The sequence below is a fragment of the Oncorhynchus nerka genome, linkage group LG22 (genome assembly GCF_034236695.1).
Source record: "Oncorhynchus nerka isolate Pitt River linkage group LG22, Oner_Uvic_2.0, whole genome shotgun sequence".
Taxonomy (NCBI): domain Eukaryota; kingdom Metazoa; phylum Chordata; class Actinopteri; order Salmoniformes; family Salmonidae; genus Oncorhynchus; species Oncorhynchus nerka.
This window is the reverse complement of record NC_088417.1, coordinates 55,170,339-55,197,270: the sequence shown is the minus strand read 5'-3', so window position 1 is coordinate 55,197,270 and position 26,932 is coordinate 55,170,339. Positions and strand designations below refer to the sequence as shown.

Genomic DNA, 26,932 nt, shown 5'->3' with positions numbered 1-26,932 from the left:
CTTTCCAATCCTTGGGGATCTCAGACGATATGAAAGAGAGGTTGAACAGGCTGGTAATAGGGGTTGCGACAATGGCGGCGGATAGTTTCAGAAATAGAGGGTCCAGATTGTCAAGCCCAGCTGATTTGTACGGGTCTAGGTTTTGCAGCTCTTTCAGAACATCTGCTATCTGGATTTGGGTAAAGGAGAACCTGGAGAGGCTTGGGCGAGGAGCTGCGGGGGCGGAGCTGTTGGCCGAGGTTGGAGTAGCCAGGCGGAAGGCATGGCCAGCCGTTGAGAAGTGCTTATTGAAGCTTTCGATAATCGTGGATTTATCGGTGGAGACCGTGTTACCTAGCCTCAGTGCAGTGGGCAGCTGGGAGGAGGTGCTCTTGTTCTCCATGGACTTCACAGTGTCCCAGAACTTTTTGGAGTTGGAGCTACAGGATGCAAACTTCTGCCTGAAGAAGCTGGCCTTAGCTTTCCTGACTGACTGCGTGTATTGGTTCCTGACTTCCCTGAACAGTTGCATATCACGGGGCTATTCGATGCTATTGCAGTCCGCCACAGGATGTTTTTGTGCTGGTCGAGGGCAGTCAGGTCTGGAGTGAACCAAGGGCTGTATCTGTTCTTGGTTCTGCATTTTTGAACGGAGCATGCTTATCTAAAATGGCGAGGAAGTTACTTTTAAAGAATGACCAGGCATCCTCAACTGACGGGATGAGGTCAATGTCCTTCCAGGATACCCGGGCCAGGTCGATTAGAAAGGCCTGCTCACAGAAGTGTTTTAGGGAGCGTTTGACAGTGATGAGGGGTGGTCGTTTGACTGCGGCTCCGTGGCGGATACAGGCAATGAGGCAGTGATCGCTGAGATCCTGGTTGAAGACAGCGGAGGTGTATTTGGAGGGCCAGTTGGTCAGGATGACGTCTATGAGGGTGCCCTTGTTTACAGAGTTAGGGTTGTACCTGGTGGGTTCCTTGATGATTTGAGTGAGATTGAGGGCATCTAGCTTACATTGTAGGACTGCCGGGGTGTTAAGCATATGAAGCTAGATGGGGGGCGATCAATTCACAAATGGTGTCCAGGGCACAGCTGGGAGCTGAGGGTGGTCGGTAGCAGGCGGCAACAGTGAGAGACTTATTTCTGGAGAGGGTAATCTTTGGCGTTGTCGCAGCGGAAAAGCCTGTTGAAACCCCCTCGGACGATTATGTCGGCGGACCAGTCGTGATGGATCGGCGGGGCTCCGTGTCGGCAGTAGAGGGTCCAGGCCAATTGGCAAAATAGGTATTGTTGGACCTCTTCGGCTAGTCGGGAGATGGGCTTAGCTCGAGGCTAGCTCCAGGCTAACTGGTGCTTGCTCTGGGACAGAGACGTTAGCCAGGAGTAGCCACTCGGATTGCAGCTAGCTAGTTGCGATGATCCGGTGTAAAGGTTCAGAGCTTGCGGTAGGAATCCGGAGATGTGGTAGAGAAAAAGCAGTCTGATATGCTTTGGGTAGATGTCGCGCTGGTGTCCTAGTTAGCGTTGAAGACCGCTAGCAGTGGCTAGCTACTAGCTAGTAGCTAGTTAGCTGGCTAGCTTCTGATGAGGGTTCCGATTCTAAAGTATAGAAAAAGCAGATCCGTACCACATTGGGTGATGCGGGTTGCAGGAGAGTATATTCAGCCTGTAGTTGGAAAGTGAGATTAAAATATGTACGAAATATATACAGAAAAAAACGAGGAAAAAACTATATTTACACTATACAGGACAAGACAAAACACACGTCCGACTGCTACGCCATCTTGGAGATGCAACGTAGATTCCCTATCCCGACCTTTCATCACTGTGTGTGCTCCTAGAGGCGTGAGTAAGGGGTGGTACCTAGCAGATCGACTAAGGGCAGGATAGGGTTGGCGGTTTTTGGGAAGACTAGGAACTCTGAGCTGCATCATAGTCTTGGTAACCTTTCTGATACATCCAGATCCACCACCTTCCGGTACTAATTATATGACGCCGTTGTCATTGATAAGAAGTAAAAGATAAACTATATAATACACTGATGAGTGACTTACAGAATAAGGAGTCAAAGAAGATCAAGAAGGTAAACATTAAACAATTCCCTAGGAAAGCAAATAACTTTACAGGGATTGGGTTGGCCAGATTGAAGTACTCGGCCAACCCACCTCGGTTCACTTTAACTCCTGATGAGTACCAGTGTTATAGATACAAGAATGGCACCGAAATTTTAATGGCTGAAAGTTAATCGTTAATGTGACTGACTTAGGTTTGGAAGTACAGGAGAAAATTCTTAACTTCTCTGAACAATTATCCGCCACCTCCCTCATGACCTGGTAAAATAGACTGACTCTCGATATGTTATTGGCAGAAAAGAGCGGGGTATGTAGAATGATTGGGGTTCATTGCTGTACGTTTATTTTTTAATAACACAGCTCCAGACGGATCAGTGATCAAGGCCCTGGCAAGTTTGACCACATTAGCTCATGAGTTAGCAGAGAACTCTGGGGTGGATACTTCCCTGACAGGGTGGTTCGATAGCATGTTTGGGAAATGGAAAAATATCGTAAGTGCTGTATTGTGGGCTGCTATCACCTGTATGAGTGTGTTGGTGTTGTGTGGATGCTGTTTGGTCCCATGTGTGAGAGGTTTAACCCTTTCACACGTACCATCACACGGGTGTGATCGTTCTACAGTGGTCCCTGAAGCGTATGATCACACCCGTGTGTTTAGAACACTCATTTAGAATGCTCGTTTAGAACGGCAGTTTCGAATGACGCAACAATCAGCGTTTGAGCTGGCCACACTTTTTTCAGAAACTATTTACACAAACACAGTCCTTACAAAGTTATGTCCAGAATGTCAGCAGTTTATTTTTGGATGGATTGTTCAGATATTCACAGAAGATATAGCATAACACAATCATCCTAACCGGAAAAATGTAGGCTACATTTGTCCTAGCACTGAGGAAAGATTGACCCAACACAAGCAGTCATATTTTCTAACTCTCGGCTGACGTAAACTACAATATGAATTAGCTAATAGCAATTACTGTATATAATTAATCACATCACGGGTGAGTGAGCTCACCATTGATCGAAATAACTAGGTAAAACACTTTATAGAAATCGAAAGTAATCCGACATTAGTTTCAGCGCGCAGCCATGCATTTTTTCCTCACAGAAACCGAAGATAATAAGAGAAGACGAGATGAGTTTGGTCTGTTTGTAGTATGCATGTTGAAGGGGTGTGTCATCTACCGTCGTTCACATTCCACCATGAATTTCCGGAAGTCCTCAAAAAATTAGTGAACTCTTACTCACCTCATTTTGTTATAACATCTTTGGTCAAACAGACGTGAATCCCAGAATGCATTGTATGTCAACAAACATGGATACACAGCTGGAATTAGCTTAGCTCATCATAATCAGTACAACCTTACATACATACGTACATACATACGTACAGCCCAGTCAAAACTGTTCGCTGCTCTGGCCCCCCAATGGTGGAACAAACTCCCTCACGACGCCAGGACAGCGGAGTCAATCACCACCTTCCGGAGACACCTGAAACCCCACCTCTTTCAGGAATACCTAGGATAGGATAAAGTAATCCTTCTCACCCCCCCCTTAAAAGATTTAGATGCACTATTGTAAAGTAGCTGTTCCACTGGATGTCTTAAGGTGAACGCACCAATTTGTAAGTCGCTCTGGATAAGAGCGTCTGCTAAATGACTTAAATGTAAATGTAAATCTTCAAAAAGGTATTTTACACACATAATATGTGCCCATTACAATCTGTGCAAGAAACGGAATGCATGATTTGTCACCTAGAATTGAAAACATGTGAATAAAATCGTAAATACACAAATAATTACCACACAAAACATTTTCTGATAGTCAACCACGTAACCTCCCACTCTGCGCCATTCAGTGTTGTTGCAGCCATGATACTATGCCTTAGAGATGGGGGTGGAAATGCAGTTGTTGTTCAGTCACTGCATGGATATTAAATATGGGTTATGTATATTCAGTTTTTTGTCCTCTAGTAAAACAAGTTGTTGAACCAACTACCAGTACTGCAATAAAATAGATTAATATTACATATTGGCATATGTGTTTTCTTGCTGTGTTTTCATCCAGTACAACTGTTAAGGAGTGTACGTTAGCATACAAAAGCTGTCCTCATTCTTCAGCTCCAAAGATGTCCAGCTCCAGTTATGATATTGACAAATAATGTTTCTGGTTTCTGAAAGTACAGAATAAAGAGGAATTATTCATTAGAATACAATATAAGTATATAGCAATAAAACAATACTACAAAGAAGTAACATAATAAACACTGCTATAAAAAAAATAGTTTATTGCATTGACAAAATCACAGATTTGAGTTATAACAGTAAGAAATTAACTTTTGAGCTCCACAAGGGGGCAAGGCAGGGCAGAACAGAGCTATGCTGAATAGACCAAATAAACAAACCATGGTCATATCTTTTATTTATTTAACTAGGCAAGTAATTTAAGAACAAATTAGTATTTACAATGATGGCCTACACCGGCCAAACTCGGACAACGCTGGGCCAATTGTGCGCTGCAATATGGGACGCCCAATCACAGCCAGTTGTGATACAGCCTGGATTTGAACCAGGGTGTCTGTAGTGCCATAGACCGCTGCGCCACTTGGAAGTCATAAGGCCAGGGTAGCTTCAAAATACAACACAAGCTAATAGTTTTCTGACGCAACTAGCATCGTTTTACAGAGCTAATAGAATAATGTAGCTAGGTAAGCATGATTGACAATAACACCATAAAGGTTATAACATGTGTAACGTTACCTCACGTGTCCGCAGTTATAAGGAATATATTATGATCTACAGCTACAGCAGAAACGGCATACGGAAACTATTATTATAACTATTATAACGTAATAAGGCACTTACTTTGATGGAAACGCAGCCTGGATTTGAACCAGGGAGTCTGTAGTGACGCCTCTAGTACTGATGTGCTGTGCCTTTGACCGCTGCACCACTTGAGAGTCATAAGGCCATGGTAGCTTCAAAATGCAACACAAGATAATACTTCTCTGACGCATTTAGCATTGTTTTACAGAGCTAATAGAAGAATGTGGCTACGTAAGCACGATTGACTATAACACCATAAAGGTTATAAAATGAGTAACGTTACCTCACGTGTCCGCGGTGATAAAGAATATACACAAATATATTATGCTCCATACATACAGTACGCTACAATAGAAATGTGGAATAGAAAATGTGAACACGTGTGCAGATCCTGTTCTGACGGGAGATGAGCAAATGTCTGCAGACGTGAACTGCACAAACAATTGGGTAGTGCTTGGGGAATTTTGTCCGTGTCAGAAATGTCCCAAAAATGTAATTATCCGCAAAAGTAAAAATGACTATTTTTATGTGAATGAATGAGGAGGCGTAACACACCTAAATTCAAACTGTTTTTAGAAAATAAAAACTTGTTTGAAAATCATTTGAAATTGAAGTTAAAACAACCTATAAATATAAACAGGCTGCGTGCTTTAGTTTGAGGGCAGCGCGGATAAAATGTACTGTTACGTATCAATCACATTCTGGAATGGAGAGAACATTCTAACATCACGTGCATAAAAAAACTCACGCTGGGGCGACCGTTAGAGATATTTGGAACTCACGCATGAAAGGGTTAATCACCAGAACTCTAGAGAGATCGATGACGCAACAGATGGTGAGATATGGACCGATTCCGAGCTCCGACCAGTGGGATGACAAATACAGGCGTCCAGGTCTAGGAGATGGCTCCGTTTCTTTTAACCACGAGGAGCCAATGTTAGATGAGACTATCTTCAATGTTTAGACAGACTGTTCCTTTAATGAAGATTATAATACAAATCCTAAAAAGAAGAGTTATAATTGGATATAGGCCTAGAGCAGTCGATGATAAGAATCTGTTGTAAATACATGTATTCGTTTTGTTTGATTTTGTGTAACATTTTTTATTCCATATGACGGTGGATGTATCAGTGTGTATTATTTAGTCATTAAGGGTGGATTGATAAGGGAATTAATATGCTTAAAGGTAATGATTAATATTCAGCAAAGAACAACAGAAAACACTTATTTTTACAGGGAAATCATAATTAGTAAATAGGACACACCTGACTGTCATTAATGTCTCTAGGACAGTCTCTGCCGCCCTCTGGTGACAGGTGGAACCATGACAGGTTTACAAATGCTGTTTTGAAATGCTGAAGAAAATTGTACCTATACACTGAAGAAAGTCTGTGTACGCTATCCCTGATGCAGTAAAAAAAAAAAAAATTGAGGTGAGCTTTATGCGACATATTTGTATTGCGAACCCATTACACTTCTTTGTTTGTCTAATTAATAACTTCACCATGCTCAAAGGGATATTCATTGTCTGCTTTTTTTATTCTTACCCATATAGGAATATTTGACTTTCTTTGCGAGGCATTGGAAAATATGCCTGGTCTTTGTGGTTGAATCTGTGTTTGAAATTTACTGCTGGACTGAGGGACCTTACAGATAATTGTATATGCGGGGTACAGAGATGAGGTAGTCATTCAAAAATCATGTTAAATACTATTATTGCACACCAAGTGAATCCATGCAACGTATTATGTGACTTGTTAAGCAAATGTTTACTACTGAGCTTATTTAGCCTTGCCATAACAAAATGCAAGAGTTGAATAGCTATTGACTCAAGACATTTTAGCTTTTCATTTTAAATTGATTTACAAAAATGTCGAAAAACATCATTCCACTTTGACATTATGGGTTATTGTGTGTAGGCCAGTGATCCAAAAATCTAAATGTAATCCATTTTAAATTCAGGCTGTAACACAACAAAATGTGGAATAGTCAAGGGGTGTGAATACTTTTTGAAGGCACTGTATGTTAATATACAGTATGTTAATTGCATGCAAATAAAGGTTGCTTCTCTACCACACCCATAACAGAAGCACAATCATGGCCTCGGTTATGTAGGTGGAGGACTTCTGTGAGAGGTCGCTGTCACGCCTGAATTCGACCCTACGATGAAGTCTGCTGCAGTGTTGAGCAGTTGTATAAAATCGATCGGTATGTCAAGCAAAGCTCTTAAATCTTAACCATGCCAGCCCGCTATCAATTTCTATTCAGTTCAACTCTCCATAAATTCGCCGTCTGAACTGTGTATTAGACAGGTAAATTGCTGAACCTGGTGCAAGGGGTGGAAGATGCCAGAGAGACAGTTTTTACAAGCTGAAATTGCTAACTGAAGTGTTTCACAATAGCCCCGCCCTAGCACGAAACTAGCAGAAAATTGACATGTTTATGACACAAACTTAGAGGCGAAACTACGGCAGTACCTGGCTGGGCAGGGTGCCTGCTAGATTGATCAAGATGGCACCGACAGACAGCTCTACTTATGGCTCCACAAGCATTTCTTTACACCAGCAATAACATCTGCTAAATATGTGTGTGACCAATAAAACTACACATTTTATTTTATCTGATTGAACATTGACCACCCTGGCTTAAAATAAAATAAAAAATTAATTAAATTATTTTCATTTGTTTTTGTATTGTCTCCTGACTAATCAGAAATGTAGTTGCTGGGATCTAATTGGTTATATCACAATCATATGGTAACACCCCCCTTTTTGAATATGTTGGTAACCCGTTATACTGTATAAAAGTAACACAACTCCCCCCCCCCCCCCTCCCATTTGAATTGATGAAATTGCTTGGTCAAAGGTTGACATGCAGAGCCACCATTACCATGTGACACTAGCTATGTTTCTATTAACTTCTCCAGTGATATATTTTGTAGACGTTTTGAAAGTTTGCATTGAAAATAGATATATATCCACAATATCGACAATATCCTACTGCGGTGTGTTTTCATTTGAGTGATTAGGCCCAAGAAGCCAGTGTTCGGAGGATATATTGGCACAGCTGTTAGTTAGTCAAGGGCCAGAAAACCGTGCCAATATATCCTCCAAACACTGGATTCGAGGGCATTATCATTTCAATGGAGACGCACTGCATTTTCTATGCAAACTTTCTATACACGTACAAAATAAATCCCTGGACACGTTAATGGAAACTGGTGGCTCTGCATGTCAACCTTTGACCAACCTATTTCATCAATTCAAATGGGGGGGGGGGGGGGGGGGTAGTGTTACTTTTGTACAACGGGTTACCAACGTATTCAAATGATGATTGACATATTTTAATTAAAATGTTATTTCATCCTTCCACAAAATAATGTCCCAACACAAATCTAGGGTTGCTACCCAAGCCAGCTGATCGTTCATTCTATTGATAAGGTTGCCAGAGATGCGATCCAGTCATGAAGTCTTTTTGTTCTATATCTGAGGACACAACCTAGAAGTTTGTTCTAAATATTCCGTTGCCAAATCAAATCAAATCAAATCAAATTTTATTTGTCACATACACATGGTTAGCAGATGTTAATGCGAGTGTAGCGAAATGCTTGTGCTTCTAGTTCCGACAATGCAGTGATAACCAACAAGTAATCTAACTAACAATTCCAAAACTACTGTCTTATACACAGTGTAAGGGGATAAGGAATATGTACATAAGGATATATGAATGAGTGATGGTACAGAGCAGCATACAGTAGATGGTATCGAGTACAGTATATACATATGAGATGAGTATGTAGACAAAGTAAACAAAGTGGCATAGTTAAAGTGGCTAGTGACATAAGAATGCAGTCGATGATCTAGAGTACAGTATATACATATGCATATGAGATGAATAATGTAGGGTAAGTAACATTATACAAGGTAGCATTGTTTAAAGTGGCTAGTGATATATTTACATAATTTCCCATTATTAAAGTGGCTGGAGTTGGGTCAGTGTCAATGACAGTGTGTTGGCAGCAGCCACTCAATGTTAGTGGTGGCTGTTTAACAGTCTGATGGCCTTGAGATAGAAGCTGTTTTTCAGTCTCTCGGTCCCAGCTTTGATGCACCTGTACTGACCTCGCCTTCTGGATGATAGCGGGGTGAACAGGCAGTGGTTCGGGTGGTTGATGTCCTTGATGATCTTTATGGCCTTCCTGTAACATCGGGTGGTGTAGGTGTCCTGGAGGGCAGGTAGTTTGCCCCCGGTGATGCGTTGTGCAGACCTCACTACCCTCTGGAGAGCCTTACGGTTGAGGGCGGAGCAGTTGCCGTACCAGGCGGTGATACAGCCCGCCAGGATGCTCTCGATTGTGCATCTGTAGAAGTTTGTGAGTGCTTTTGGTGACAAGCCGAATTTCTTCAGCCTCCTGAGGTTGAAGAGGCGCTGCTGCGCCTTCTTCACGACGCTGTCAGTGTGAGTGGACCAATTCAGTTTGTCTGTGATGTGTATGCCGAGGAACTTAAAACTTGCTATCCTCTCCACTACTGATCCATCGATGTGGATAGGGGGGTGTTCCCTCTGCTGTTTCCTGAAGTCCACAATCATCTCCTTAGTTTTGTTGACGTTGAGTGTGAGGTTATTTTCCTGACACCACACTCCGAGGGCCCTCACCTCCTCCCTGTAGGCCGTCTCGTCGTTGTTGGTAATCAAGCCTACCACTGTTGTGTCGTCCGCAAACTTGATGATTGAGTTGGAGGCGTGCATGGCCACGCAGTCGTGGGTGAACAGGGAGTACAGGAGAGGGCTCAGAACGCACCCTTGTGGGGCCCCCGTGTTGAGGATCAGCGGGGAGGAGATGTTGTTGCCTACCCTCACCACCTGGGGGCGGCCCGTCAGGAAGTCCAGAACCCAGTTGCACAGGGAGGGGTCGAGACCCAGGGTCTCGAGCTTGATGACGAGCTTGGAGGGTACTATGGTGTTGAATGCCGAGCTGTAGTCGATGAACAGCATTCTCACATAGGTATTCCTCTGCCATGCTGGCTGGCAATGTTCTTATCCCTTGCTTGCTAGCTAGCCAACTATGTCTAACACAGTCACATCAAACAGTGCAGCCAGAATAACAGCAAAGTAGCTGCATTTTGAGAATGGCGCTGCAATGTATAGAAGCTGTTTTACAGGCTCCTAACCAATTTTACTATACAGTGCCTTGCGAAAGTATTCGGCCCCCTTGAACTTTGCGACCTTTTGCCACGTTTCAGGCTTCAAACATAAAGATATAAAACTGTATTTTTTTTGTGAAGAATCAACAACAAGTGGGACACAATCATGAAGTGGAACGACATTTATTGGATATTTCAAACTTTTTTAACAAATCAAAAACTGAAAAATTGGGCGTGCAAAATTATTCAGCCCCCTTAAGTTAATACTTTGTAGCACCACCTTTTGCTGCGATTACAGCTGTAAGTCGCTTGGGGTATGTCTATCAGTTTTGCACATCGAGAGACTGAATTTTTTTTCCCATTCCTCCTTGCAAAACAGCTCGAGCTCAGTGAGGTTGGATGGAGAGCATTTGTGAACAGCAGTTTTCAGTTCTTTCCACAGATTCTCGATTGGATTCAGGTCTGGACTTTGACTTGGCCATTCTAACACCTGGATATGTTTATTTTTGAACCATTCCATTGTAGATTTTGCTTTATGTTTTGGATCATTGTCTTGTTGGAAGACAAATCTCCGTCCCAGTCTCAGGTCTTTTGCAGACTCCATCAGGTTTTCTTCCAGAATGGTCCTGTATTTGGCTCCATCCATCTTCCCATCAATTTTAACCATCTTCCCTGTCCCTGCTGAAGAAAAGCAGGCCCAAACCATGATGCTGCCACCACCATGTTTGACAGTGGGGATGGTGTGTTCAGGGTGATGAGCTGTGTTGCTTTTACGCCAAACATAACGTTTTGCATTGTTGCCAAAAAGTTCCATTTTGGTTTCATCTGACCAGAGCACCTTCTTCCACATGTTTGGTGTGTCTCCCATGTGGCTTGTGGCAAACTTTAAACTACACTTTTTATGGATATCTTTAAGAAATGGCTTTCTTCTTGCCACTCTTCCATAAAGGCCAGATTTGATCTGCATCTCTGATCAGTCTTCTCCTTGTATGAGCTGAAAGTTTAGAGGGACGGCCAGGTCTTGGTAGATTTGCAGTGGTCTGATACTCCTTCCATTTCAATATTATCGCTTGCACAGTGCTCCTTGGGATGTTTAAAGCTTGGGAAATCTTTTTGTATCCAAATCCGGCTTTAAACTTCTTCACAACAGTATCTCGGACCTGCCTGGTGTGTTCCTTGTTCTTCATGATGCTCTCTGCGCTTTTAACGGACCTCTGAGACTATCACAGTGCAGGTGCATTTATACGGAGACTTGATTACACACAGGTGGATTGTATTTATCATCATTAGTCATTTAGGTCAACATTGGATCATTCAGAGATCCTCACTGAACTTCTGGAGAGAGTTTGCTGCACTGAAAGTAAAGGGGCTGAATAATTTTGCACGCCCAATTTTTCAGTTTTTGATTTGTTAAAAAAGTTTGAAATATCCAATAAATGTCGTTCCACTTCATGATTGTGTCCCACTTGTTGTTGATTCTTCACAAAAAAATACAGTTTTATATCTTTATGTTTGAAGCCTGAAATGTGGCAAAAGGTCGCAAAGTTCAAGGGGGCCGAATACTTTCGCAAGGCACTGTATATACACTACCGTTCAAAAGATTGGGGTCACTTAGAAATATCCTTGTTTTTGAAAGAAGGGCGAGGGGCCTTCAGTATCTTGTGGAGTGTGAGGGGTACAGTCCAGATGAAAGGTGCTGGGTTCCGGTCGAGGACGTGTTGGACCCTTCAATGCTGCAGGAGTTCCACCGTCTTCGTCCGGATCGCCCCGCGCTTCGCCCTCCTGGTCGTCCCCGAGGCCGGTGTCGGTGCGCTGCTGGAGCCGCATCAAGGGGGGGTACTGTCACAACTTCCGCAGAAGTTTTTATTATTAAACTGTGCCGTTGTAACACAGTTTTTGCTCTCCTGCGCCTGACTTCTCTGCCGACAGTACACACCCCTTACACTAATCCAAGTTTATAATTTTAAAAGGCTAATTGATCATTGGAAAACCCTTTTGCAATTATGTTAGTACAGCTGAAAAGTGTTGTGCCTATTAAAGAAGCAATAAAACTGGCCTTCTTTAGACTAGTTGAGTATCTGGAGCGTTAGCATCTGTGGGTTCGATTACAGGCTCAAAATGAAACTCGTCAGTCTATTCTTGTTCTGAGAAATGGAGGCTTTCCATGCGAGAAATTGTCAAGAAACTGAAGATCTCGTACTACGCTGTGTACTACTCCCTTCACAGAACAGCGCAAATTGGCTCTAACCAGAATAGAAAGACGAGTGGGAGGCCCCAGTGCACAACTGAGCAAGAGGACAAGTACATTTGACAAGTCTAGTTTGATAAACAGACGCCTCACAAGTCCTAATAATAACAACCGCAAAACACCAGTCTCAACGTCAACAGTCAAGAGGCGATTCCGGGATGCTGGCCTTCTAGGCAGAGTTCCTCTGTCTAGTGTCTATGTTTTTTTGACGATCTTAATCTTTTCTTTTTATTGGCCAATATGAGATATGGCTTTTTCTTTGCATCTCTGCCTAGAAGGCCAGAATCCCGGAGTCGCCTCTTCCCTGTTGATGTTGAGACTGGTGTTTTGCTTAGAAGCAAAATCTCAAACAGGAAGTACCATTGACGCGCTCAACACAAAAGTGATATGTTGAAGCAGTTGCTAAGCTACAGGACTGTTTCGCTAGCACAGACTGGAATATGTTCCATTATTCATCTGATGGCATCAAGGAGTTTACCACATCAGTCACTGACTTCATTAATAGGTGCATCGATGATGTCTTCCCCACAGTGACCTTACGTACATATCCCATGGATCCCATGGATTACAGGCAACATCTGTACTGAGCTAAAGGCTAGAGCTGCCACTTTCGAGGAGTGGAACGCTAATCCGGACCGCAAAAACAGCTACCTGGATATATGCCTCACCCACTAGTAACTTATGCTGATTCACTAAGATCTGCCCACTATAGTGTTGTGCTGTCTGAACTTGATGTTGAAGCCCAATACTATACACTTTGTCATCACCACACACACACACGGACACATCTGATTCCAAATGTAGATGTTATGTTCAATGGACGCACAACATTTCAAGATAGAAAACCAGCATGTGAGAGCCATGGAGATGGTCAATAACTTAAAATTCCTTGGGGTACACATCTCAGAGAAGCTGAAATGGTCTAATCACAAGGACACCATAGTGAAGAAGGGATGACAGTGACTCCTCAACCTCAGGATGGTGAAGAAATTTGGCCTGTCCCCAAGGGCACTCACAGAACTCTGGAGCTCTGTCAGAATGACCATCGGGTTCCTGGTCACCTCCTTGACCAAGGCCCTTCTCCCCCGATTGCTCAGTTTGGCCAGGCGGCCTGCTCTAGGAAGAGTCTTGGTGGTTCCAAACTTCTTCCATTTAAGAATGAAGGAGGCCACTGTGTTCTTGGGGACAATTCAATACTATAGAAATTTCCACAGATCTGTGCCTCGACACAATCCTGTCTCGGAGCTCTATGGTCAATTCCTTTGACCTAATGGCTTGGTTTTTGCTCTGACATGCACTGTCAACTGTGGGACAGGTGTGTGCCTTTCCAAATAATGTCCAATCAATTGAATTTATCACAGGTGACTCCAATCAAGTTGTATAGCAAAGGGTCTGAATACTTATGTAAATAAGGTATTTCTGTTTTACTTTATTTTATCCATTTTAGAATAAGGCTGTAATATAATAAAATTAGGAAAAAGTCAAGGGGTCTGAATATTTTCCGAATGCACTTTTGTTCAGTGTAGTTGCCTACACCTGTTTTAGACAAACCCCAACTGTTGCAAACCAAATGCTATTCTATAGATGGGTTGGCTGTAAATGTTACGAAAATTATGTGCAAGCATCGACTTGGCCAGAAGGTGTGCATTGTTATGATTCTGGTCAGATAGCTGGCAACAATGACAAGAAGCTGCCTTGTGGGGAATCGTAGGTGGCTCGTTTCGACAGTTGTAGCTTCTTATTAATACCATGTCTTGTTTTGAGGTGTTTTGACTGATGTCATGTCTATGCTATTATGGTTCAAATTCGCTAGCCAGCTCACTAACAACTGTAATGATGTATTTGAGAGACAACATGTGCTCTTTTTGCAAATGTATTTATGTTTTCAATAAACATTTGGAGACTAATTATAGTTCACATGTTGTCCATAGTCTAAGCCAACCCCATAGTTGTGTACACTTCAGTTTTGTTGCTAAATAACCAACCAGTCTATTAGCATGGGGAAATATTGTCTAGACATTTTTTTCCAGGGGGGATTAAGTTCATAAATTGACAGGCTGGGTTGTGGGACAGTGGATGCGCATTGATACATCTAATGGAACTGTTAACGAGCATTACCTGGAGAATGTGGGGATTGTGGCACTATAACTCCCTGCTATCAACCAATTAGCATCCAGGATCCAAACAACCCATTTTATAATTAACTATATATATATTTTATTTAACCCCTTTTTCTCCCCAATTTCGTGGTATCCAATTGTTAGTAGCTACTATCTTGTCTCATCGCTACAACTCACATACGGGCTCGGGAGAGACGAAGGTTGAAAGTCATGCGTCCTCCGATACACAACCCAACCAAGTCGCACTGCTTCTTAACACAGCGCGCATCCAACCCGGAAGCCAGCTGCACCAATGTGTCGTAGGAAACACCGTGCACCTGACAACCTTGGTTAGCGTGCACTGTGCCCAGCCCGCCACAGGACTCGCTGGTGCGCAATGAGACAAGGATATCCCTACCGGCCAAACCCTCCCTAACCCGGACGACGCTAGGCCAATTGTGCATTGCCCCACGGACCTCCCGGTCGCGGCCGGTTACGACAGAGCCTGGGCGCGAACCCAGAGTCTCTGGTTTAGGGGAGGGTTTGGTCTGGGTTGACCGTCATTGTAAAATAATATTTTTTTCTTAACTGACTTGCCTAGTTAAATAAAGGTTAAATACAATTTTAAAAGTGTTTCCATTACCCATTTAGGCAAAAAAAGCTGGTATGCCTTTCCACCTAGGCATTTAGAATTAAAAATTCTGAACTCCTGAACTCATTGGATCTAATTATTTTGATTCCATGCAATTCATTCTTTGAGGACTGCAACCATAGAAACATAATTTATTTATGCCTATTAAATAAGCCTTTGTCAACTTCTCGCCTAGTTATTTTGCTCACAGCTCACTGTCAATTGCTCACTATCGCCCTATGTTTACATATTAGGTTATGGATTTCTTACAGAAACTGGGGCCGTGACATCCCATTAAGCGTTTACCGATGGCGACGTCTTTTGGACATCTTTTTTTTGGTGCTGTCCAGACCAGCTGTCTTTTTTTGGTGCAGTCTGGACTGGCCTTGGTTTCAACGTCCAAGGACGTAGATTTTTGATTCGGTCCGGACTAACTCTAAAATGCACTTATATTTCAACGTCCGCAAAATACATATTTTTGACATGTGGGAAAGGCACCTATGATTCAGCACCTAAAATGCATAGGATGTCCATGTCTGGGAAAATATGCCTAAAATGGGTCATTTTGTTTACTGGGAAACGTAATTTATTATAAAAAAGTTTCCAAAATTTGACAAACGAAAAATCCACCCATGTAAAACAAAGAAATATGTTGTTGATCTTTCAAAAATGTATCCTATATCTGCCATTTCCATTATATTTGTTCTTTTTTTAATACATTGCTTTTGTGGAATAAACCTGGGTCAGTGGTAACCTGCATATTGTTATATTTCCTTCCTCAAACATTTTAGAATTGATGTTATTTTGATTTTATTCAATAAATGCACAGTTCAAACTCAATTTCAGGGACTCAATTTTGCTATTTAAATATAGGCCTACAGTTCAGTGGGTCAGACTATTTTGACACCGTGCCAGTACATTGATTAGGACAGCTCTGGAATATTCTCTTGCTATTTCCGGGATTATATCATCCTCAACCGACCTTCGTCTTTTTTCAAGTGATTTATGCAACACACGAGCTAGATTTCAACCAATCAATGCGTTGAGGGGTATATATTTTTTTACAACTGATCCTAGTGCTGGTTGATTCCTTACATGTGGCCATATAACGCATTCCGCATTGAACAAAAGTGGTTAAATTCTGATTGTAGATCATTTTGACTGCTAGAACGTACTAGAAGTGCAGAATTTTACAGACAGGTGAGAGAGGAGTTCTTGGAAGCTGATTGGTTCACAAGTTATCCGGAAAATACATGAACGCTTTCGCCGGCATCTTCTTTTCTCATTCATCGGGTAGCGGAGACTGAACAGTTTTCATACAGAATTGCCTACATCACATCCAGGTAATACAAGGAAACATATTTTAATCTGTTATAGCCTACGTCATTGCCAGTTATAGGCATATGTAACGTGATGTATTTTTCCTACAATTGTTTATATAATTCGCATCGGTATCAGTGTGTCCTTATTAGATGTAATATACCTATTTGTCGATTAAGATCATTTATGTTAATATTGTTATGTTCACTGTAGGTCTATTCAACAATTCTACGAGACGACAGCCTTTGATGCCAGATTAGTCTGTAGAAAATGTTATAGCCTACCAGTGAAATGGCCGCAATTTTAATGCGCTTGGCTGCGGAGCCAGCTGTACTGCAGCACTCAGCGTTGTCCTTCAGGAGCCGGGTTGGGGAGGGTGTAAAGCACGTGCCTCCCCCTTCCCAGATGGTCAGGGATCATCCTAGATTAATCGCGTTGACGAACTATGCCAACCTGGGTGAAAGGGGAATGATGCCAAGGCAAGACATTCCAAATAACAGATAATAATATTAGGCTGAATGTTGTTGTGTTCACTGGTATTGTGAAGTTTTTCTATTAAATGGAGAATTGTACGTGCGCCATTAGTCTTTACCTACGGGCTTGTACGCCATTGGATATTACTCTTCCAACTGCCATCACAATTATATGAACCTCATGCTACATGGCGAATTCCTCCATGGAACTGCAGTAGCGGAGCTCTCGCAAACCTTTCTCTCCATAGGGTTTTCGGCGCCAGCTGCTGGCCACTTGTGAAGTACAATGCCGATGCTGTGTTTTAACGTTTAGGAAAGTCAATCATCGCTTGCTAAAGTTTTTTTGAAACGGCTGGTCCTTCTTTAATATCAGCAAAAAATAATATATCCTCCAGCAGACGAACTACACTTCCGCTACACTTCCTCCTAGTTACCCATATACACAGGTGTTTGAGCATGCTAGATGGTTAAATAGCTGTGTGTCGTCTTGTCTTCCGTAAACAATCGCTGTATCATGGAGATATGGCTGTGTGGGAACACAGCCTATGAAGTTGTAGTAATTACAAAAACAATATTGAAGTCATTTGTTTTATGAAAATGATTGCTGATATGAAATATATTTTCCGCAATTGACGCATGTTCATGTTTAGAGCAAGCGTCAGGACTCTTAACAAAAGTCCTCCAGGTTGAAGATGCCTTCATCAATAGGCACTAACGGTAGTTAGTATCTATGAATAGGCTAACGGTTGCCTAGCCTTTACAATGGTCCGTTGGGAATCCCAAACCACCCCCTCGCTCGGAAGGTGTGGCTGATGAAACTGAGGGTGACTTCCAACGAGTGGCGATTGGATCAAGAAACCCATCAAATTTGGGACACAATCCTGACTTGAATGATGCAGTTAATGTTCCACTTTTCAATAATAAAACCAGCATGAAATTCAAATGAACAAATCCCCCCTGTCATTTTACAAGCTATAAACTTCAGTAACATTTAATTTGGGAAGTATTTAATCTAGATAAATCAGTTAATTACAAATCCTTTTTTACAATGACGACCTACCCGGCCATACCCGAACGACGCTGGGCCAATTGTGCACCGCCCTATGGGACTCCCAATCACGGCTGGATGTGATGCAGCCTGGATTCAAACCAGGTACTGCAGTGATACTTCTTGCACTGAGATGCAGTGTCTTAGACCACTGCGCCACTCGGGAGCATCATTCATCAGTTACATGTGTCATGTCTCGAAATCAGACATGAACAAATGTACGTGACATAATTAGGCACGTCTCTCCGTTCTTTTTTATGAAACTCCAAATATATTGCAGTGCCTGTCGGGAGAGCACTGAAGCACGCAGCCTTGCTGCCTCTGATCGAATTGGCCAACTAAGTGTCTAATTAGCCCCTACACCCTCGATAATTTTCACTCTAACTTTTGGACGCTTGTGCAAATGGCAGCGGTGAACGCGCAGATGGGGAGGCGAAGTGGGTGAATTGTGATTCAGCCTGGCAGGGCACCATGCATATGCCTTTTGCCCTGCCTTAGATGTCTGTCTGGCCCATCCAATGCCAGCGCAGGTATGACACTGAATGCCGATTACTTTTCCTCGAACGGTCGGAGTCACCATTCTTAGGAATTGAATGAGTCAGCATATTTCCCCATATAGGAAGTTGCTCTATGATCTTTGTGACTCATAATCCACAGTCCAAGTCTCTTACTTTACCTTGAGTGATCATGACTGCCACCTATTGATAAGACTTCTCAGCATTACATATTTATTTATCTCTTGTCACAGTAACCATGTCTAAGGGAACAGCGGTCGGCATCGATCTCGGGACCACCTACTCCTGCGTGGGTGTGTTCCAGCATGGCAAGGTTGAAATCATTGCCAACGACCAGGGCAACAGGACCACTCCAAGCTACGTTGCCTTCACTGACTCTGAGAGGCTCATTGGTGATGCTGCTAAGAATCAGGTTGCCATGAACCCCTGCAACACAGTTTTTGGTAAGTTTGTTCTGCTAGATGTCATTGAAGGTGTGTGTTTTTAATGATGGTTAATTTTGACGATATAACTTGGTTCACTTAGATTCAGTTGATTCTTGACATTTGTTGTTTCCACTAGAGGTTTTATAACCAAACATGGTAAGTGATAAAAAAAAGGTCAGTTGGTATGATTGGAGTATGTCTATAATGCAATCATTAAGACTTTTATTTGTGTATTCCAGATGCTAAGCGTTTGATTGGCAGAAGGTTTGAGGATACAGTGGTTCAATCCGACATGAAGCACTGGCCTTTCAACGTCATCAGTGACAGCGGACGCCCCAAAGTGGAGGTTGAATACAAAGGCGAGACCAAGAGCTTCTACCCTGAGGAAATCTCCTCCATGGTGTTGGTCAAGATGAAGGAGATTGCAGAGGCCTACCTCGGGAAGGTGAGTTTAAAAATGCGTTTCCCACTGGGCACAAACTGGTTGAATCAACATTGTTTCTATGTAATTTGTCAATGTATTGTGATGTGGCATCTGTGGAAACTTCAAATCCAATGTATTAAGTCATCAACTGTTTTGATGGTGAAATTTCAACCACAGGATTATGGTAACCAATTTTCAAATAGACAAACCTTGTAAAAAATAGGTTGCATTTGTACCTTTGAGAAAATGGCGCCGGTAGAGAGGGCAGCCATGCTTCTAGCCCCTAGGCAACTTTGCAGTATAATTTTTGATTTGAAACAATCTCAGATTTTCTACATTTTATTCACAATCAGAAAAAAACAGGCTGGGCAGCACCTCCTACTGGCGAGTTAATCTATCTACAGCTATCCATTTGGTCTCCCATCTAGGGTTTTAACCAAGCAACACTTTGATAATTGTCACAGACAATTACTACCAATGTGCTATCGTGAGTTTTGGAGATCCCTTAACTAAATGGATGTACTGTTGCTGTCCAAGTCATTCTAAACGGTAGATTTAACAAAGCAAATGAAATGTAACGTAACCATACTTTCATTAATGATATGTATACTATTTAGGTCTATATAGCATTTGCAAAGTCATCAACAGCTACTGATTTTAAATTCAACCCAGGGTTCAACAAAAAATAGACAATACATATTAGGGCTGGCAATTGCCAGGGACCTCTCATTACAATATTATCACGATGCGTAAGTGCTGATACAATATGTATTGACTCTCAGTTCTATATGCATTACGATTCGATACTGATTTTATTGCGATTCGACGTTCTGAACATATTGCTCACCATATGTCTTCTGCAGAGGGACGAGCGCGTCATGAGTTTTGATGGAAATAAGTGCTGAAATCATGCTCCCAGTTAACCTTGATTGAGAACAAGTTATGAAGGGAACTACTGGAGTTTGTCTAGCCGAACCTAGCGTATCATTAGTACAATACTATCTCTTAAAGAATATGCTGATATGTAACTGTGTATATATCTATGTGTGTATATATATATATATATATATATAGATCTATCTCTCAGCAAAAAAATAAATGTCCCCTTTTCAGGACTCTCTTTCAAAGATCATTATTAAAAATCCATAACTTCATTGTAAAGGGTTTAAACACTGTTTCCCATGCTTGGTCAATGAACCATAAACGATTAATGAACATGCACCTGTGGAATGGTCGTTAAGACACTAACAGCTTACAGACAGTAGGCAATTAAGGTCACAGTTATGAAAACTGAGAGGCCTTTCTACTGACGCTGGGGGGGAGATGCCCAGGGTCCCTGCTCATCTGCGTGAAAGTCCTTTAGGCATGCCGCAAGGAGGCATGAGGACTGCATATGTGGCCAGGGCAATAAATGGCAATGTCCGTTCTGTGAGACGACGGCGCTACAGGATGGACTGCTCATTCTCCTCGCAGTGGCAGACCACGTAACATCTGCACAGGACCGGTACATCCGAACATCACACCTGCGGGACAGGTACAGGATGGCAACTGCCCGAGTTACACCTGGAACGCACAATCCCTCATCAGTGCTCAGACTGTCCGCAATAGGCTGAGAGAGGCTGGACTGAGGGCTTGTAGGCCTGTTGTAAAGGCAGGTCCTCACCAGACCTCACCGGCAACAACGTCACCTATGGGCACAAATCCACCGTTGCTGGACCAGACAGGACTGGCAAAAAGTGCTCTTCACTGACGAGTCGCGGTTTTGTCTCACCAGGGGTGATTGTCGGATTCGCGTTTATCATTGAAAGAATGAGCATTACACTGATGCCTGTACTCTGGAGCGGGATTGATTGAGGTGGAGGGTCCGTCATAGTCTGGGGCGGTGTGTCACGGCATCACCCGGGCTGAGCTTGTTGTCATTGCAGGCAATCCCAATGCTGTGCATTACAGGGAAGACTTCCTCATGTGGTACCCTTCCTGCAGGCTCATCCTGACCAGACCCTCCAGCATGACAATGCCACCAGCCATACTGCTCGCTCTGCCTGATTTCCTGCAAGACCCGGAATGTCAGTGTCCTGCCATGGCCAGTGACGAGCCCGGCTCTCAACGTCTGAGACTTGTTGGCTTGGAGGGTTAGAGTTAAGGCCATTCTCCCCCCCAGAAGTATCCGGGAACCTGCAGGTGCCTTTGTGGAAGGGTGGGGGGGTGACATCTCACAGAAATGAATGGCAAATCTGGTGCATTTTGGCACATTCCTCCTGACCGAGCTGGTGTAACTGAGTCAGGTTTGTAGGCCTCCTTGCTCTCACTTTTTTTTTCTCCCAGTTCTGCCCCCAAATGTTCTATAGGATCTTCAAGGTCCTTTGCTGTTGTTCTGGGATTGATTCGCACTAAAGTATTTTCATCTTTAGGAGTGGTATGACAGCTGCGTGGTCCCATGGTGTTTATACTTGCTTTCTATTGTTTGTACAGATGAGTGGTACCTTCAGGTGTTTGTAAATTGCTCCCAAGGATGAACCAGACTTGTGGAGGTCTACAAAAAAATATTCTGATGTCTTGGCTGATTTCTTTAGATTTTCTTTCCCCATGCTGTCAAGCAAAGAGGCACTGAGTTTGTATGTAGGCCTTGAAATACATCCACAGGTACACCTCCAATAGGTTAATTGACATCACTTGAGTCAATCAGAAGCTTCTAAACTTTAGAATCTAAAGCCATGACATTTTCTGGAATTTTCCAAGCTGTAAAGGCACAGTCAACTTGGTGTATGTAAACTTCTGACCCACTGGAATTGGTGATACAGTGAAATGATCTGTCTAAACAATTGTTGGAAAAATTACCTTTCATGCACAAGGTAGATGTCCTAACAGACTTGCCAAAACTATAGTTTGTTAACAAGAGATTTGTGGAGCGGTTAAACAAGTTTTAATGACTCCAACCTAGGTGTATGTAAACATCCGACTTCAACCGTGTGTATATATTTTCACTAATGCTTATCGTCCTAGGGTTTGAAGCGTTGGTTAATTTCTAATTTAGTCATGGTAACTTGTTGGATTCTCGTCTCCATCTCAACCAAAAAGATAAAGAATATGACTAAATCAACCTTTAAATGCACTTCAAATACAGTAGTTTGATTTAGTCCTATTCCTTATTTTTGATTGAGACGTGAATCCAACATCTCAATTATACATTTGTTGACAAACTGGAATTAAGCCAGACTGTCAGTGGCACAAAAGACACATCTCCTTCAAATGTTTATTTTTTGCTTTGACAACCCAACTCAATTTAATATCACTTTTGAATCCAGTAAAGGGCCTATTAACAGAAGTTAAGGCTATTTTACGAACTAATATAACAGTATTTATTCAACCTTAAACGAGTAACCCATCCATGGCCACATTTTGAGGCTACTAACTATACATGTCTTGTGTAATCATTAAGTGTGCAAAGGTTGCAGGTCGGTGAATCTTCACAATCGCTAAAATAATCTGCGCAGAATCTAGATCAGCATTGATGACTCGTAATCTCAACTGCAATCCAGCTCATTTGGTTGTGCCATTATATGAAGCACATTTTATTCCCATTTGAACTTTTAAATGGTTGAATGTGCAGTGATGACACGTTTGGATGACAACTTAACCAGAAATTAGACACTGTTTTTGTTGCAATTTGGTTATGCTTTAAGACCTTACACATGGTTAGATGGTTGAAAGCATAGTGATAACACATTGGGAATTCAAACTTCTGGCTGTCCTTTTTGAGTGGGTGAAAAGGTTGACATCAAATTGATCTCATCCAAAAATGTTCCACTTTGAAATTGTGGTGGGTTCAGTCTATTTCAGGGTATTGACAATCTATTAATTCCCACCCTTTCTCCCCCCCCCCCCCCCCCCCCCATCTTTCTTTGTAGACTGTATCAAACGCGGTTGTAACAGTTCCAGCTTACTTCAATGACTCTCAGCGCCAAGCAACCAAAGATGCTGGAACAATCTCTGGTCTGAACGTTTTGCGAATCATCAATGAGCCAACTGCTGCCGCTATTGCTTATGGCTTGGACAAGAAGGTGAGACTCATATCTTTTAGAGGTTAAGGTCTAGTTATGTTTTATTGAAATTGTAATGAACCTTTAAAGATAATTTGTTCATTTCAATTAGTTGATAGCACATTAAATCTAGTTTGTCCCTATGGTTAAGTTTATGCCTGCCATTCATAGTTTCCACCGGAGGTTGTAAAACCAAAGATGGCCCAACACCTTCCTGGATGTCGGAGTGAATACACCAGCTAGGGTCGATTTTGATGGAGGTTAATTCAGGAAGTGATTTTAAAAAAATTAAAAGAACGTAATTGTTTAAACTCAATTGAATAACTTTTGAAATATATAGATTCTACTCAGTTTTTTTGAGAAATCAAATGAAAATAGATGCCTTTTTTGTGTTAAATTTCAGTTTTAATTGACCCTGGAATGCATAGCCATTTGGTTTGTAGTTTGTGTGCAAATACTGAATTTTCTCTTCTGTTTCAGGTCGGTGCTGAAAGGAATGTCCTTATCTTTGATCTGGGTGGCGGCACCTTTGACGTGTCCATCCTGACCATCGAGGATGGTATCTTTGAGGTCAAGTCCACTGCTGGAGACACTCATCTGGGTGGAGAAGACTTTGACAACCGCATGGTCAACCACTTCATCGCGGAGTTCAAGCGCAAGTACAAGAAAGACATCAGCGACAACAAGAGGGCTGTTCGCCGTCTCCGCACCGCATGTGAGAGGGCAAAGCGCACCCTGTCCTCCAGCACCCAGGCCAGCATCGAGATTGATTCTTTGTACGAGGGAATCGACTTCTACACCTCCATCACCAGGGCTCGTTTTGAGGAGCTCAATGCAGACCTTTTCCGTGGCACCCTTGACCCAGTGGAGAAATCCCTCCGCGACGCCAAGATGGACAAAGCCCAGGTCCACGACATCGTCCTGGTCGGAGGCTCCACTCGTATCCCCAAGATCCAGAAACTGCTCCAAGATTTCTTCAACGGCAAAGAGCTCAACAAAAGCATCAATCCCGACGAAGCTGTGGCCTATGGCGCAGGTAAATCACTGATCATGTTTGCGCTGTGGCCAATGGGCTTCAATTATGAGCCTTAAATCAATAGTTTCGCTGTGATGAAGTTTACTCCTGCCATTCGTAGTTTCCACCAGAGGTTGAAAGACCAAAGATGGCCCAATACCTTCCTTGGATGTCTGAGCGACAATGGCACAGTGCATCTACAGTCATGTTTCTCCATGTGTCTAACCTCCCAATCTCATTTTCAGCTGTCCAGGCAGCCATACTCTCGGGTGACAAGTCTGAGAATGTCCAGGACCTGCTTTTGCTGGACGTCACACCCCTGTCCCTGGGTATTGAGACCGCTGGCGGTGTCATGACAGTCTTGATCAAACGTAACACCACCATCCCAACCAAGCAGACCCAGACCTTCACCACTTACTCAGACAACCAGCCTGGTGTGCTCATTCAGGTGAGCAGGGGCCTGCAAGAAAGGTCCATTTCAGGACAATGTTTCCTCATTCCTTTGGCCACAATCTATGATGCCGTTTACTCCTGCTATTTGTAGTTTCCACCAGCGGTTGAAAGACCAGATTGCCCAATACATTCCTTGGATGTCTTGAGCGGCTTTTAGTGAAATGTACTTCTCTTTTGAAGACCTGTATGTTTTGCTAATATTGACTGTATCCTCCAGGTGTATGAGGGTGAGAGGGCCATGACCAAGGATAACAACCTGTTGGGCAAGTTTGAGCTGACTGGAATCCCCCCTGCACCTCGCGGTGTTCCTCAGATTGAGGTCACCTTCGACATTGACGCTAATGGCATCCTCAATGTCTCTGCCGTTGATAAGAGCACTGGCAAGGAGAATAAGATCACCATCACCAACGACAAAGGTAAACAACAGCATATGTGACCAAAGTGAAATTTGATTACAATATGCACACTTGGATAGTGTATGATCCTTAACTTAACCCTTCAAAAAATGTCTAACCAGGTCGCCTGAGCAAGGAGGACATTGAGCGCATGGTCCAGGAGGCTGAGAAGTACAAGTGTGAGGATGATGTGCAGCGTGACAAGGTCTCGTCTAAGAACTCACTAGAGTCTTACTCTTTCAACATGAAATCCACCGTGGAGGATGAGAAACTGCAGGGCAAGATCAGTGACGAGGACAAGACCAAGATTCTGGACAAGTGCAATGAGATCATTGCCTGGCTGGATAAGAACCAGGTACAGTATATTGATGTGCCCATTATTTTAAAACCAAGAAGGGAAATCAATTAATCTTAACCTGTGTCTTTGTTTCAGACTGCGGAGAAGGAAGAGTATGAGCACCAGCAACAGGAGCTGGAGAAGGTGTGCAACCCCATCATCACCAAGCTGTATCAGAGTGCTGGTGGTATGACAGGCGGTATGCCCGGAGGAATGCCTGGAGGCTTCCCAGGTGCTGGCGGTGCCGGTGCTGCTCCTGGAGGTGGTGGATCCTCAGGCCCCACCATTGAGGAAGTCGATTAAACCCAATGTCATTACCCTGTAAACACAAAGCACATAACCCCAGTGGCCCAATCTGTAAAGCCAAGGCTGGTCAGTAATTTGAACTGATAATAGCTGCTATGTATGTTTTAGATACTTGAAGATGTACACTGTCCAAGACAGTGAGATTTTAAGGAACAAAAGTTTGTCTACATTTTGAGTCCTGGAGAATAAATGATTTGTCATTGGCCTTGACTTTTCTTAAAAATGTGTTTTCACACCCAATTCCTCAATTCAATGAAGGGAAATTAAGTAGGCTTCCCTTATACACAGATTGAGAAGGACAGTTATTTTATTTTTTTGTGAGGGGAATTATCTAAATAAGAGTGCGCCTGATAATGGAATCCGGTGACTCATCGAAGTCTCATATATCGTAGCTAACACTCCGATGACCCACTGACAATGTTTTGAGGCCCAAATCTCACAAAATAACTGCTTTGATTAGTTTACCATATGAACAGTTTCTATTAAATAAAGATTCAGTGAGTAGACCATTTGGTTATATTCTTGTTTGAGGTCTGCCAGAAATAAGTATGGTTTTGGCATGGAGGTTTGGTACAGACCAAACCTCCATGCCACATACCCACTTCCATACCTCACTCTCCCCCATATTGCAAGCAAAACATTTTAGTGGACTCACTTTTGCTACTGGAGAGACCTTTTTAGAGTTAATGTTGTGCAATTCTCCACATTTTGTCATGGGGTGTAGAGAAAATGTTTCAGTTTTAAAGCAAATTTGCTTCAATTTTACACATTTTGCCAAGGGGCAGAGGATTTTGCAATTGTATTACTAATTACCTGCATTCTACACATTTTGCCATAGGTTGGAGAGAAATGTTTTGAATATAATATGAGTGAGACTGCCTAACAAAATCAATGGGGCCAGTAGTTAGATTTTGATAACACGTTTAGATAGTGGTCAGCTAATTTAGCAATCTAAACTATTTGCTGACATGGGCTAATTGACTATCAGTGACTGACAAGGAATACTGCTGATGCACAACCACATTTTTCAATGGAACCTTGTTTATTCTAACTCGCCACAATTGAGACTAAGACTAAGTGGGAGATTTGATCCGAGGGCCTTCAAAAGGCCTGAAATGTGCATAATCTGCCTACCTGGGGTATCAGGTTATGCTAAATGTATTTTCCCTAGTTCTTGATATA

General features: G+C 42.6%; 1 protein-coding gene, 1 long non-coding RNA gene and 1 other non-coding gene across 3 annotated transcripts; 2 read left to right on the top strand and 1 right to left on the bottom strand.

Moving 5' to 3' along the window:
- Positions 1 to 3,988: 3,988 nt before the first annotated feature.
- Positions 3,989 to 5,665, bottom strand: LOC135563788 (uncharacterized). Its single transcript, XR_010460502.1, has 3 exons — positions 5,161 to 5,665; positions 4,917 to 5,029; positions 3,989 to 4,225 (listed from the first exon to the last, which is right to left on the bottom strand). It is a non-coding gene; the product is annotated as an uncharacterized LOC135563788 (long non-coding RNA).
- A 10,574-nt stretch (positions 5,666 to 16,239) lies between these two features.
- LOC115105372 (heat shock cognate 70 kDa protein-like) lies at positions 16,240 to 25,953 on the top strand. The gene is made up of 9 exons (XM_029627337.2): positions 16,240 to 16,342; positions 18,589 to 18,798; positions 19,020 to 19,225; positions 23,113 to 23,265; positions 23,725 to 24,280; positions 24,505 to 24,707; positions 24,930 to 25,128; positions 25,230 to 25,462; positions 25,541 to 25,953. The coding sequence occupies exons 2-9, from the start codon at positions 18,594 to 18,596 to the stop codon at positions 25,745 to 25,747; spliced, it is 1,962 nt and encodes a 653-aa protein (XP_029483197.1). The 5' UTR covers positions 16,240 to 16,342; positions 18,589 to 18,593; the 3' UTR covers positions 25,748 to 25,953.
- Positions 24,347 to 24,440, top strand: LOC115106070 (small nucleolar RNA SNORD14). Its single transcript, XR_003859984.1, has one exon. It is a non-coding gene; the product is annotated as a small nucleolar RNA SNORD14 (small nucleolar RNA).
- Positions 25,954 to 26,932: the final 979 nt, after the last annotated feature.

Bases quoted from the DNA above. Each gene is read 5' to 3' on its own strand.
- LOC115105372 (XM_029627337.2), top strand. From the start codon at position 18,594: ATGTCTAAGGGAACAGCGGTCGGCATCGATCTCGGGACCACCTACTCC. The intron at 18,799-19,019 runs GTAAGTTTGTTC...TGTGTATTCCAG, and splicing joins CCCCTGCAACACAGTTTTTG to ATGCTAAGCGTTTGATTGGC. The intron at 24,281-24,504 runs GTAAATCACTGA...TCTCATTTTCAG, and splicing joins AGCTGTGGCCTATGGCGCAG to CTGTCCAGGCAGCCATACTC.